The 13,605-nt window shown below is 37.7% G+C and overlaps 1 protein-coding gene across 45 annotated transcripts in view; it reads left to right on the top strand.

Annotated features, from left to right (window-relative positions):
• The window catches only part of ROBO2 (roundabout guidance receptor 2), a 669,055-nt gene that overhangs the window by 540,440 nt on the left and 115,010 nt on the right, over window positions 1–13,605 (top strand). For all 45 annotated transcript variants that reach the window (XM_060416312.1, XM_042230259.1, XM_042230263.1 and 42 more), the window contains one exon: window positions 10,000–10,124. In XM_060416312.1, coding sequence (XP_060272295.1) covers window positions 10,000–10,124 — 125 coding nt within the window. The remainder of the gene's footprint in view (window positions 1–9,999; window positions 10,125–13,605) is intronic.

Genomic DNA, 13,605 nt, shown 5'->3' on the forward strand with positions numbered 1-13,605 from the left:
AGCGTACTTCAGAAAGGTTGTACTTAGAGGTAGTACAGAAAGAACCAGATTATAGATTTTATGTCCTTTAACAATAACAGCAATTATTTAGGAAAAACATGTTATGATTTTAGCAATATTATTGGAAACCATAGCATATAATTTTTACCCTTGTGTTTAATAATAGATATAAATTGTCAGTCGTATGATTTGAAGTGAACCACATGTTTAAGAGGTCCAACTATCAAATGGATCAGAAATCATCTGTCTTCCTATCGGTTTAAACTTTAAAAGCCTTTAATAAGATTCAATTTACTGGTCTTTACATCATAATGGTAGACGTTAAGGCATAGAGCTCTGTGAATATTAAATAAGATAATGCCTATGGATGGTTTGACACACCTTCTGGCCCTTAATAAGCACTCAGTTGATTTTAATTATTGTTACTGTATTAAACAGTTTTCAACTCAGCAAGTCGTTAAAATAAGCAAATGATGAAAGAATGTACATTTCAAATATGCTTTAGAAAATACTGGAATTTAACCAGTAAAAATATTAAATAACAAAAAAAATTACACCCGAGTGTAAGATACAAAGGTCATAATCTATATTGTTATGAAATAAGAAGCTTATTCACTCAGGCATAAAATTATACCTAAAGAGAGAGCTGGAGTGTGCCTGTAACTGCCTTGTCACATATTAATGCATGCAACTGCATCATGACTGTCTCCATGTTCATGTCTGCCATAGAAAGTCATATTTTCCTGTAAAAACAGCTTTGAACATGATATGATTAACCTTTAGGGTCCCCCATCCCGCATCTCCAAGCCCACCGCATGCTCAGCGTAGGCTTCCTGCTCACGTTTGCCATCTGATTTCCATATCACCCACTCACTCACAGCAGCGGGTATTAGCATAACAGAACTGTAGCGTGACTTTGATTGAAGCCAGCTTGGGCTGAATGTAGTATCAAAGCATAATTTAGCAGAAATCAAATCTAATTTACTGCGTATTGTATTTAAATTCTCTAAAACACAGTTTTGGGTGAACAGTACCAGACCTCTCATCTTAATTGACCTTTTTATATTTGGGTCTACTCTTCTGGAAACCCCCCAATGCACTTTTGGCATGGAGATATTCTTTTAAACCTGTGCATGTGTACTTGAGCATTGAATTGTCCCACTCTGTTTGCTTCATGCCCTTTCTTGTTGCTGCTGAAGCAGTAAGGTATAATCGCTTACAACAGATTAAGCAAGTAGGTTGTTACATCATAGTTATAGGAGATTTGTCTAATGCTTTGGGTTATAGAGGGGCTTCCCTGGTGGCTCAGACAGTAAAGCATCAGTCTGCAATGCAGGAGACCCAGGTTCGATCCCTGGGTCGGGAGGATCCCCTGGAGAGGGCAATGGCAATCCACTCCAGCACTCTTGCCTGGAAAATCCCATGGACAGAGGTGCCTGATAGGCTACAGTCCATGGGGTCACAAAGAGTCGGACACGACTGAGCAAGTTAACTTTGGGTTGTAGAAAAGACGCAAATATGTATTTTATAGTCTTCTGTCTTAGAAATATATAAAAGAATTGCCATTTTTATAACCAGCATATTCTTCTGGAATTTATAACTCTAACTCTTTAATTCATATTTGGGTTTAAATGTGTGTTTTGAATTGTCAGCTTGAGGACCTAATTTTTTTTTTTTTAATATCTAATGAGAGCCATCATAGAAAATCCATTCTGTGGAGAGCGCATATTGTGCTATTGTGCTTGATAAAATGCCACCTCTCTGCCTCTTCCCTCCCAGTGGTGCCATCAGCCAAGTATTGTCTTTTCAAATCATTTTCAGTGCCACCTGGCAGAAATACTGAAATGGTGATGTGTTATCAGTAGAATTATTGATGCAGTTTTTCATTTTTAAAACCTCAAAAAGGGATTTTACTGGTAGTCCAGTGGATAAGGATTCACCTTCCAATGTAGTGGTTACGGGTTCGATTTTTGGTTGAAGAGCTGAGATCCCACCTGGCTTGTAGCCAAAAAAACCCAAGCATTAAAAAAAAAAAAGAATTCTTTTTAACGGCTGAGTAATACTCCATTGTGTATATGTGCCACAGCTTTCTTATCCATTCATCTGCTGATGGACATCTAGGTTGTTTCCATGTCCTGGCTATTGTAAACAGTGCTGCGATGAACATTGGGGTACATGTGTCTCTTTCAATTCTGGTTTCCTCGGTGTGTATGCCCAGCAGTGGGATTGCTGGGTCATAAGGTATTTCTATTTGCAATTTTTTTAAGGAATCTCCACACTGTTCTCCATAGTGGCTGTACTAGTTTGCATTCCCACCAACAGTGTAGGAGGGTTCCCTTTTCTCCACACCCTCTCCAGCATTTATTGCTTGCAGATTTTTGGATCGCAGCCATTCTGACTGGTGTGAAGTGGTACCTCATTGTGGTTTTGATTTGCATTTCTCTAATAATGAGTGAAGTTGAGCATCTTTTCATGTGTTTGTTAGCCATCCGTATGTCTTCTTTGGAGAAATGTCTATTTAGTTCTTTGGCCCATTTTTTGATTGGGTCGTTTATTTTCTGGAATTGAGCTGCATAAGTTGCTTGTATATTTTTGAGATTAGTTGTTTGTCAGTTGCTTCATTTGCTATTATTTTCTCCCATTCAGAAGGCTGTCTTTTCACCTTGGTTATATTTTCCTTTGTTGTGCAGAAGCTTTTAATTTTAATTAGATCCCATTTGTTTATTTTTGCTTTTATTTCCAGAATTCTGGGAGGTGGATCATAGAGGATCCTGCTGTGATTTATGTCTGAGAGTGTTTTGCCTATGTTCTTTCTCCTCTAGGAGTTTTATAGTTTCTGATCTTACATTTGAATCAGTTCTGATGAGATGGATGAAACTGGAGCCAATTATACAGAGTGAAGTAAGCCAGAAAGAAAAACACCAATACAGTATACTAACACATATATATGGAATTTAGGAAGATGGCAATGACGACCCTGTATGCAAGACAGGGAAAGAGACATAGATGTGTATAACGGACTTTTAGACTCAGAGGGAGAGGGAGAGGGTGGGATGATTTGGGAGAATGACATTCTAACATGTATACTATCATGTGAATTGAATCGCCAGTCTATGTCTGACGCAGGATGCAGCATGCTTGGGGCTGGTGCATGGGGATGACCCAGAAAGATGTTATGGGGAGGGAGGTGGGAGGGGGGTTCATGTTTGGGAATGCATGTAAGAATTAAAGATTTTAAAATTTAAAAAATAAAAAACTAAAAAAAAAATTAAAAAAAAGAAATATACATGTATATATAAAAAAAAAAGAAAACAATAACAATATTGAAACCGATTCAATAAAGATTTTTTAAATGGTCCACATAAAAAAAAATCTAAAAAAAACCCTCGAAAATAAATTCCTTCATCTGATATCCCTTCTTGGGCAGAGGAAGAGTCTACAGAAGTAAAAGTGTTTGATGTAATTTGCTCCAGTGGCTCAACTTCTGATGACAGTAAGAAAGGATGTACATTTTCAAAGGCTTGAATACTTTTAAAATCTTTTGCTTTGTTAAATGATTTTATATCTTCAATTTTATTTTTTAATTTTAAACATGAAAAGGTGACTCTAGTATCAAAGAGATTAGTGTGGTTTTAGTTTGAGTGACAACAATTTGATTCATTAGAAATACAGTGTATTTATAATTTGGAATAAAAGGACAAAATAAACAATTATCACATGAAAGGATATTTCATAGCATGAATAACGCAAATGCTGATACCAATTTTCATTAGTAGTCTTTAAAAATGCAGCACTGGGTAAAAACTCGAGAAACTTTGATTTTCTGGCCTTTTAGATTATGTCAACAGTGGTAAATATTGCAGAATTTCCTTATCCTTTAAGAGTTCTTACAAAATATTATATTTAAGTGCTACTATAAATATAGCAGTTATCAAGTAGATTTTCTGTTCCAACTGCCTGAGATTTTTCAGTTTCATGTCTCCCTTTTCTCATTTAGGAAGAACACTTTCTAATACTGTTGCTAAATCTTTCTTACATAAACATCTTTGAACAGATCTCCATACTTCCTAGGTCAAAATTTAAGCTCCTTTAGTATAAATTATCACACACTACCTTTATCACTTCTGCCTCCCTTTGTCCCAAGTGACCCAACTCCTCTCCATTTCCTGAACTCTTACTTGTGCTTCAAAACACAATTCAGATGTAGCCATCTCCCAACATCTTTTCTTTCCTTAGCATTACTTTGTCTACTGTGTTCTCTTCCAATCTTTTCTCCCCAGTGTCCTCTGCATTTTTATGTTATTCAAATCATGCTCTGTGGTATTTGCTTTTATTTGTTTATTTAATTGGAGTCTCTGCCATAGGCTATGAACAGTTTTTTATTTTGTTTTCTATCTCCTATATCAAGCAGACTATCTCATAGTTTGTAGATAGTACATTTTGAAGGAGTAAATAGATGAATCATATATTTTCCAAAACGTGGATAGATAGATGTGGTTATTTGCCAATCCTTATTTTAGGGGTAATATTTTAGCAGCTGTGTTAAAATTGTAGGATCTAGATTCCAAAAGTATTTTGAAAAATCATTCATCCACCCAAAGGTTTTTGAAAGCTTGAAAAAATCAAATGTAAGAAGTCTGTAGTTAAATAATTAAAGTATAGATAGTAATTTTACTGAGATAAATGGATGATAGATAAACAGACTATGTCTAATATGCTTTAAATTATAAAATATATTTTCACTGCTTTCATTTAATATTTCATCTGATGATTTTAATCATGTGTATTCTCAGATATTATATTTTAAAAATTATATAAAGAAGGACTTTATAGAGCATATGGGGCTCTCAGTTCAGTTTAGCTGCTCAGCTTTATCCAATTCTTTGTGACCCCAAGGATTACAGCATGCTAGGTTTCCCTGTCCATCACCAACTCCCAGAGCTTGCTGAAACTCATGTCCGAGTCGGTGATGCCATCCAACCATCTTATCATCTGTCATTCACTTCCCCTCCTGCCTTCAATTGTCCCCAGTTCAGAGTCTTTTCTAATGAGTCAGTTCTTCACATCAGGTGACCAAAGTATTGGAGTTTCAGCTTCTGCATCAGTCCTTCCAGTGAATCCTTCCAATGAACACTCAGGACAGATCTCCTTTTGGATGGACTGGATGGACCTCCTTGCAGTCCAAGGGACTCTCAAGAGTCTTCTCCAGCATCACAGTTCAAAAGCATCAGTTCTTCAGCACTCAGCTTTCTTAATAATCCAACTCTCACATCCATACATGACCACTGGAAAAAAACAGCTTTAACTAGACAGACCTTTGTTGGCAAACTAATGTCTCTGCTTTTGAATATGCTGTCTAGGTTGGTCATAGCTTGTCTTCCAAGGAGCAAGCATCTTTTAATTTCATGGCTGCAGTCACCATATGCAGTGATTTTGGAGCCCAAAAAATAAAGTCTATCCCTGTTTCCATTGTTTCCCCATCTATTTACCATGAAGTGATGGAACTCGATGCCATGATCTTAGTGTTTTGAATGTTGAGTTTAAGCCAACTTTTTCAATTTCCTCTTTCACTTTGATCAAGAGGCTCTTTAGTTCTTCTTTGCTTTCTGCCATAAGGGTGGTATCATCTGCATATCTGAGGTTATTGATATTTCTCCCGGCAGTCTTGATTCCAGCTTCTGCTTCATCCAGCCCAGTATTTTGCATGATGTACTCTGCATATAAGTTAAATAAGCAGGGTGACATTATACAGCCTTGACGTACTCCTTTTCCTATTTGGAACCAGTCTGTTGTTCCATGTCCAGTTCTGACTGTTTCTTCCTGACCTGCATACAGATTTCTCAAGTCAGGTGGTCTGGTATTCCCATTTCTTGAAGAATTTTCCATAGTCTGTTGTGATCCGCACAGTCAAAGGCTTTGGCATAGTCAATAAAGCAGAAGCAAATGATTTTCTGGAACTCTCTTGCTTTTTTGATTATCCAACAGATGTTGGCAATTTGATCTCTGGTTCCTCTGCCTTTCTAAATCCAGCTTGAACATCTGGAAGTTCTTAATTCTTACTGTTCTTTTACTAGCTAATTATGAGAGTCAATTTAGATTATTTCTTGTCCAAAGCAATGCAAATGAACTAATAAGCTATATATGTGATTTTTATCAAGGACTATTGTTACTATACTCACTTTTTTTTTTTTTTTAATGATGAGATACAAGCTAAGTTACTCAGTACTTCTTACTTAATGTCCACTTTGGAAGTAAACTTTTTTCATGAATTACTAAAAGAAGCAAAGATATATATATTGATCTTTTGATTTTTTTAATGTATATAATTTTTTTCTTTAGATATTACAGATTATAGAGACCAATCTTAATATTTTTGGTGTAAGTATCTGGTGGTTTCACATCTTTATTGAGACATGGACACTGCAGTGTTTTAAGAGTCATTCCAAAAGTAATTTTGAAACATTGATTTAAACTATCACTCTTATTAGAAAACATAGAGAACAAAAATCAATGATACTGCTGATTCAGTGGAATTGTGTAGAAATAACAAGATTGTAAAAAGCAAGTAATCTCCTGAACATACAGGGCAACATAAACCACGTTCTGTTCAAATAGATCTATAAATCTGGGTTCTCCATCCTGTTAAACTGAGCCTTCTGTTATCTATATTTGTGGAAGAAAATTTCCCTTAGTAGATTCATTCCTTCAGTCCCTAATGTATGTGTTGAGTGTGTTGAATTAGGAGGTGGTGTAATAGAACACTGAAAAATAAGCCACTACAAGTCTCGGTAAATTTTGGGGGGAAAAAAAACATTGCTGCTGCTGTTGCTATGCTAGTAGTCTTCTTGTAAGGATGAGTAACTGGTTGGATGTTTGAGGCTACCCTACACTGACTCCACTCTTGGACCTTCGGTTATGGAATCTTAAAGAACTGGAGGAATTCTGGGTAAAGGACTTTACTGAATGGTGCTATTGTTAAAATTCTTCAGAGTTCAAATATTAGGGTTATAGCCATGTACACCAGGTTCTAAAAATTAGAGTTCATTGTAGTTTTTCTCTTGGTCTTAAGTTTTCTAGTATTAAGGAAGTCGTTATACTGGAAACAAAGGATTAGAAAAGTCTTGGAATAAACCTGCTGTTTTCTCTTCATCAGGAGCGAGTTTTGCTGTGAAGATGATGTCCTTGTGAAAACTTTCTGTTACATACTGTCCTGTTTTTCACTTTCTTCTTTCTCTTTACAATTCACCCCAAATTTAAGCCTGAACTTTCTTAGCTTTTTCACCCCATCCCTATATTTTCTAATGGAGTTACTGGTCTCAGTGGTTTTGCCTGCACCATTTTACTGGTCTTCCAGTTAAACAACCTACTTTATTGACTAATCTGTCTCCCTCACAAACTATAGACTACATTCATTAAAGGGGTAAAGATTCCAAAATTTTTGCTTTGCATTCCTTAGCTTAAAAACAACCAGAATAAAATCCTCAGTTTGGTTTCTCAGGCCTTTCTTAGACTGAGAAGAAGGGCCTGATACAAATCCATTTTTTGTAGCCAATGATGTTTATACAGTGAGGACTCGCCATTCCTCCTCAGTGTATGCTAGATGTGTTTCTGCTTCTTATGCTTTGTTCAGTTAGCTTGTTTCTTTAGAATGTGTTCATCTCTCCACTTCTCTAAATGCCACCCTTTCCTCCAAGGCTCCATAATATACACCCCTTGCATAAAGCCTTTCACAGCTAGTGTAACACAAAGGGATCCCTTCTTTCTGAAGTCCTGTGACCCTTATGATGTATACTAAAACGTAAGTGCTTCTCTGCTCTGAGAGTACCTCTGTCATTGATCTTACCACAGTCTTACAGAACTGTTGTTTTAATTTTGTTGTTGTTGTCTTCATCATGATCATGTTTTGTATTTTCTATTAGAGTGTAAGTACCTTCATGGCTGCAATGTAGATGCTTTTTATCTGTGTATCTTTAGTGCCCAGTTGTTGTTCAGTCACTCAGTGACGTCCATCTCTGGGACCGCTTGGACTGCAGCACGCCACGCTTCCCTGTCCTTCACTTTCTCTCAGCGCTTGCTCATACTCATGTCCATTGAATTGGTGATGCCATCCAACCATCTCGTCATCTATCATACCCTTCTCCTCCTGCCTTCAATCTTCCTCAGCATCAGGGTCTTTTCCAATGAAACCATCTTCACATCAGGTGGCCAAAGTATTGGAGCTTCAGTTTCAGCATCAGTCCTTCCAGTGAATATTCAGGACTGATTTCCTTTAGGATTGACTGGTTGGATCTCCTTGCTGTTCAAGGGACACTCAAGAGTCTTCTCCAACACAACAGTTCAAAAGCATCAATTCTTCAGCTCTCAGCCTTCTTTATGGTCCAACTCTTACATCCATACATGACTACTAGAAAAACCATAGCTTTGACTAGACATAACTTTGCAGGCAAAGTAATGTTTCTGCTTTTTAATATGCTATCTAGGTTGGTCATAGCTCTTCATCCAAGAAGCAAGTGTCTTTTAATTTCATGGCTGTAGTCACTATCTGCAGTGATTATGGAGCCCAAGAAAATAAAGTCTGTCTTTGTTTCCCCATCTATTTGCCATGAAGTGATGAGACCAGATCCCATGATCTTAGTTTTTTGAATGTTCAGTTTTAGCCAGTTTTTTTCACTCTCCTCTTTCACCTTCATTTAAAGGCTCTCTAGTTCCTCTTTGCTTTCTGCCATGAAGATGGTGTCATCTGCATATCTGAGGTTATTGATATTTCAATATTTTAAATAATTTTCAGTTTCTAGTGCCCAGTTCAGTTCAGTTCAGGTCAGTTGCTCAGTCGTGTCTGACTCTCTGCTACCCCATGAATTGCAGCATGCCAGGCCTCCCTGTCCATTACCAACTCCCGAAGTTCATTCACTCAAACTCACATCCATCGTGTCAGTGATGCCATCCAGCCATCTCATCCTCTGTCATCCCCTTCTCTTCCTGGCCCCAATCCCTCCCAGCATTAGAGTCTTTTCCAATGAGTCAACTCTTTGCATGATGTGGCCAAAGTACTGGAGTTTGAGCTTCAGCATCATTCCCTCCAAAGAAATTCCAGGGCTGATCTCCTTCAGAATGGACTGGTTGGATCTCCTTGCAGTCCAAGGGACTCTCAAGAGTCTTCTCCAACACCACAGTTCAAACGCATCAATTCTTTGGCACTCAGGCTTCTTCACAGTCCAACTCTCGCATCCATACATGACCACTGGAAAAACCATAGCCTTGACTAGACGGACCTTTGTTGGCAAAGTAATGTCTCTGCTTTTAAATATGCTGTCTAGGTTGGTTATAACTTTTCTTCCAAAGAGGAACATAATAATTGCCAAATGCTTATTAATCTAAGTGAAATGAATTAGTCAACCACTTGCAGGTGTTTTTGTATATTGTTAGTTATCTCTGTATGTAATTCCCATACCTTCAATTTGATGTTCTCAACACTTCAACTCCTCAAATCTAGAATATAAGCACTCTAAGCACTTTGAGAATAGAGATCATATTCTATGCCTTCTGGTATCCCTGTGCCTAGCACAATGTCTTGCAAATATTATAAGAGCAATTCATGTTTGTCAATAGATTGATGCCACAGGAAGTAGATATTTGAGTAATGCAGTGACTTTTTTCTGTCTTCATTCAAAACACAAAACCATATGGGGACATCATGTTTATTTATTAAAAACTTGAGAATACCATTAAAAATCTACTTTTTCTTTGCAAGTGTATGGACGGCAAGATTTGCAATGTACATTTAAAGTGTGTCTACTAATACATTTACTTCTTTCCTCATATTTGATAGAGTGCTCTTTTTTTTTTCCCATTGTGTTTTGAGAAATACTTAAAAATAAATCAACATCTGTAGACTCTGTCTGGCACTGAGCAGTCCACCTCGTATCAGATTTTCCCTTTGATGTATTTTTCTTTGTCAACAGTTTATATTTACACACTTTCTTTCCTTTTAAATTATAGCTCCTCCACAGTTTGTGGTTAGGCCAAGAGATCAGATTGTTGCTCAAGGTCGAACAGTGACATTTCCCTGTGAAACTAAAGGAAACCCACAGCCAGCAGTTTTTTGGCAAAAAGAAGGTAGCCAGGTGAGTGCAAGCTTTGACTGCTTTTCTGAAATCTCTGAACTCCCCCGTCTCTGCTGGTCCTCCAAGTCTGTCTTGCCTTTCTTGTAATCAATGTTGAATGTATTTTATTTCTCAAACGAGACCAGTTGATTTTAAAATAAGAGAGAGTCAGATGTTTTAATAGAACATTCTGTTTTTGAGTGTTAATTTTAATTTTTTTTTATCTTACATAGAAGAGATGCAATACAGTGTGAATAAATTACCTGAAAAACTCTAACCTGCAGCTGTTTAAAATCTCTTAACAAAAGGATATGTTTGCTTTCTTGCATTGAGCTACACTGAGATAATTGAGTTAGTATATCTATAAAGCACTTAGAACATCCTGGGTACGTGTAAACAGTCAAAAATATTTCTGTCATTAATTAGTCTAGAAACCAGTTTCAACGCTCTAGTATACATACCTTTTCTTTATCATTAACTTAAACATGCTTCCATTTAAGAGTAGTAGAAATATTTTCTTCCATCATCCCTCTGGATTCCCTCATAGTGGAATTAGACAGGAAATAATACATTAAATAGCAGAAAAAAGCAATACCTGTCTGATCTTTGCTGTGTCCTGATTTGTCCTCTTGGGCCCTCTCTGGGCAGCATGATCTCTCAGACTCTGCTGAAAGCAAATTGAATTGAATGCACCACCTTTCTCATTAAGAACTTGGTCCAAGCGTGGGCAAGCTCAAGCCTCTAGGTTCTGAAGCAATGAGGGGAACTTCCCCTTAAACCAGAATAGAAATTGAGTTCTTTGTCTAAGAATTTAATCTGTGCATTCCCAAGGGAATTCTAGGGAACTCCTTAGAGATATTTTCGTTCTAGACTCTCCAGAGGCATTCCCAAGGAGCTGTGTAGGTCTTAGGAAGGGACCCACTGGTGTTGCTCCTTAGCACCCTCTGTTGTTAGTCCAAGTTTTAGATGAATTTCCTAGACAAATAGAAAATGATGACTAAAGGACTCAAGCAGTCTAAAAACTTTGCCAGAGGCAGAAAATGCTTTAGATGAAATTAAGAGAACCTGTTGATCAAAACTCACGTAAGACCATCTTGGAGGGGGTTCCTCTTAGGAGGTCCCCATCAGCCGTTGTCATTTTTCATTCTTCCAGATTCCCATACAGCTCACCCCACACCAGCAGTTTTAGCATCTCAGTATGGGTGGGCAACTTATATTTTTCCCTTTCTGCAGTGCTCTGTGTTGGACTCACTTCCCCCATAATTTGTGGGATGTAAAGACAGTGGTGGGAAGGATAAGGTAAAGTTCTGGCCACTGTCTCATCCCACATCAGGATGGTTCCAAGAATTAATTGCCATCATTTTTTATCAGTTAGTAATGATACAGTTGGGCTCCCCTGACAGCTCAGTCCGTAAAGAATCCGCCTGCAATGCAGGAGACCCTGGTTCAATTCCTGGTTGGGAAGATCCGCTGGAGAAGGGAAAGGCTACCCACTCCAGTACTGTGGCCTGGAGAATTCCATGGACTGTACAGTTCATGGGGTTGCAAAGAGTAGGACACTACTGAGCGACTTTCAACTTTCACTTTCACTTTCAGTGATAAAATTGGGCTTCCCTGGTGGCTCAGACAGTAAAGAATCTTCCTGCAATGTGGGAGACCCGAATTCAATCCCTGAGTTGGGAAGATCTCCTGGAGAAGGGAATGGCTACCCACTCCACCAATATTCTTGCCTGGAGAATTCCATGAACTGAGGAGCCTGGCAGGCTACAGTCCATGGGATCACAAAGAGTTGGCCATAACTGAGCGACTGACACACTCACACAACTATACAATAGATTTCTCCTCTTAGAGTTCCTTGATTCTTAAAAATCACTTTCGGATGAAAACATTCCAAACTCTAAAGTGAGTGTAAAGCAACATGATACACTTATAACACACTTGAATATGTACACACACATATACATACACACATATACCCTGAAAAAAGGAAAGAATTCTAAAGCCATTTCCCTTCTTATGATTTTATCATCTTTGTAGCACAGCTAACTTTACTGAAGCTTAGTTTTTAATCCAAAATATGAAGATCAGGTATTTTAATTCACATAAGTTTTGACGATTATGTGATTGTTTGTATGTAAAAGTGCTTTACACATTTTGAAGGTTAGAAATTGGGAAAATGCAGAATGCACCTGCCTTGCCTTGTTCCTGGCTGAAGTGGCAATTTTATGTTCTGCTCAGACCGGGCTGCTTGGGCTCCCTCTGCCCAGGTACAGAGACTCAGTACCACTCTCGTCACCACTGTCCCTAGACCCACCACATGCCTGAGAAGGCTAGGAGCCTTGAACCTGAAGAGACCTGAGTTTCTACTTCATTCCTGTATCCTCTTCCCCCTACCCACTCTGGGGACTGTGGGGTCCACAGAAGTTACTCCCTCAAGCCACTGATAGTGAATATATATACATGAGCATATTATTTATAAATGATGCAGATATAATGATCTAAAGCCATTTGATTGTTGCACATTCACACTTTAAATCATGTAGTGAGTCAAATCTCATTGTATCTATTATCATGTAGATTCAGCTTTTTCGTGTGTGAATTACATGCCCTCAAATGCTCCAGTTTTATACACGCTATTGCATAAAATGTGTATTGGTCTTGTGGCCCAACAAACATGATATTTAAATATGCTACACTGTGTTTTAATTTTTTTATACAAGTAATGATCAAATAGCATTAAAATATTTCTTTTGCTATTATTTGACAAAGTGGCATGTATTAATTCCAGAGATATTAATCTCTGGGAAAAAGATTTCCAGTTAGGTGATTTGATTTGATTATAATCTTAGATCTGGTTTTCTTCACCTATCTCCCTCACATCAGAGAGAGGGTTTGGGGAGGGAGGAAAGGGGATAGAGAGGGGGAGAGAAAGGAGATTATGAATGAGAACAGAAGAGAAATGCTTGAGCAAATTGTAAATTTTCAAATCATGAATTAGTACATTAGGAAAAATAAATTGGTCTTACTGTCCGCAGTATCCAATTTTTACAGTGATCTATGACTATCCATCAGTAGAGAGAGAGTTAAGAGTCTGGACTTAATGGTCCATATTCCTCAATATGTGCTGATAATGCCAATTAGCACTAATAGGATACCCAGGCACCTCAAGCAAGAGGAGCTCTGTAGAATTCCTGGTTTTTGCTTGTAATCCATTTCCTTTTGCCTATGTCTTACAAGCAGGGAATAAAGATGATGGGTTAACCTCAATCATATGCCATTTTCCATGTCAACGAATCATTTAGAAGGTGGACTGATAATACGTTGTAGAGGAAGAGATCCCGGAGAGAATTAAGCCCATCTGATGTATTAGTGCTATGTAAATTAGTATTCTAATGGCTAATTGTAGGAAAGTGCACACTTTGAGTTATTGTATCATTTTCGAGTGGCTTTAAAATTTAGACCCTTCTCCTTCAGATGGTTTATTTCAGTAATATATTTGAAC

Source organism: Ovis aries, chromosome 1, assembly GCF_016772045.2.
Source record: "Ovis aries strain OAR_USU_Benz2616 breed Rambouillet chromosome 1, ARS-UI_Ramb_v3.0, whole genome shotgun sequence".
In the NCBI taxonomy this organism is placed as follows: Eukaryota; Metazoa; Chordata; class Mammalia; order Artiodactyla; family Bovidae; genus Ovis; species Ovis aries.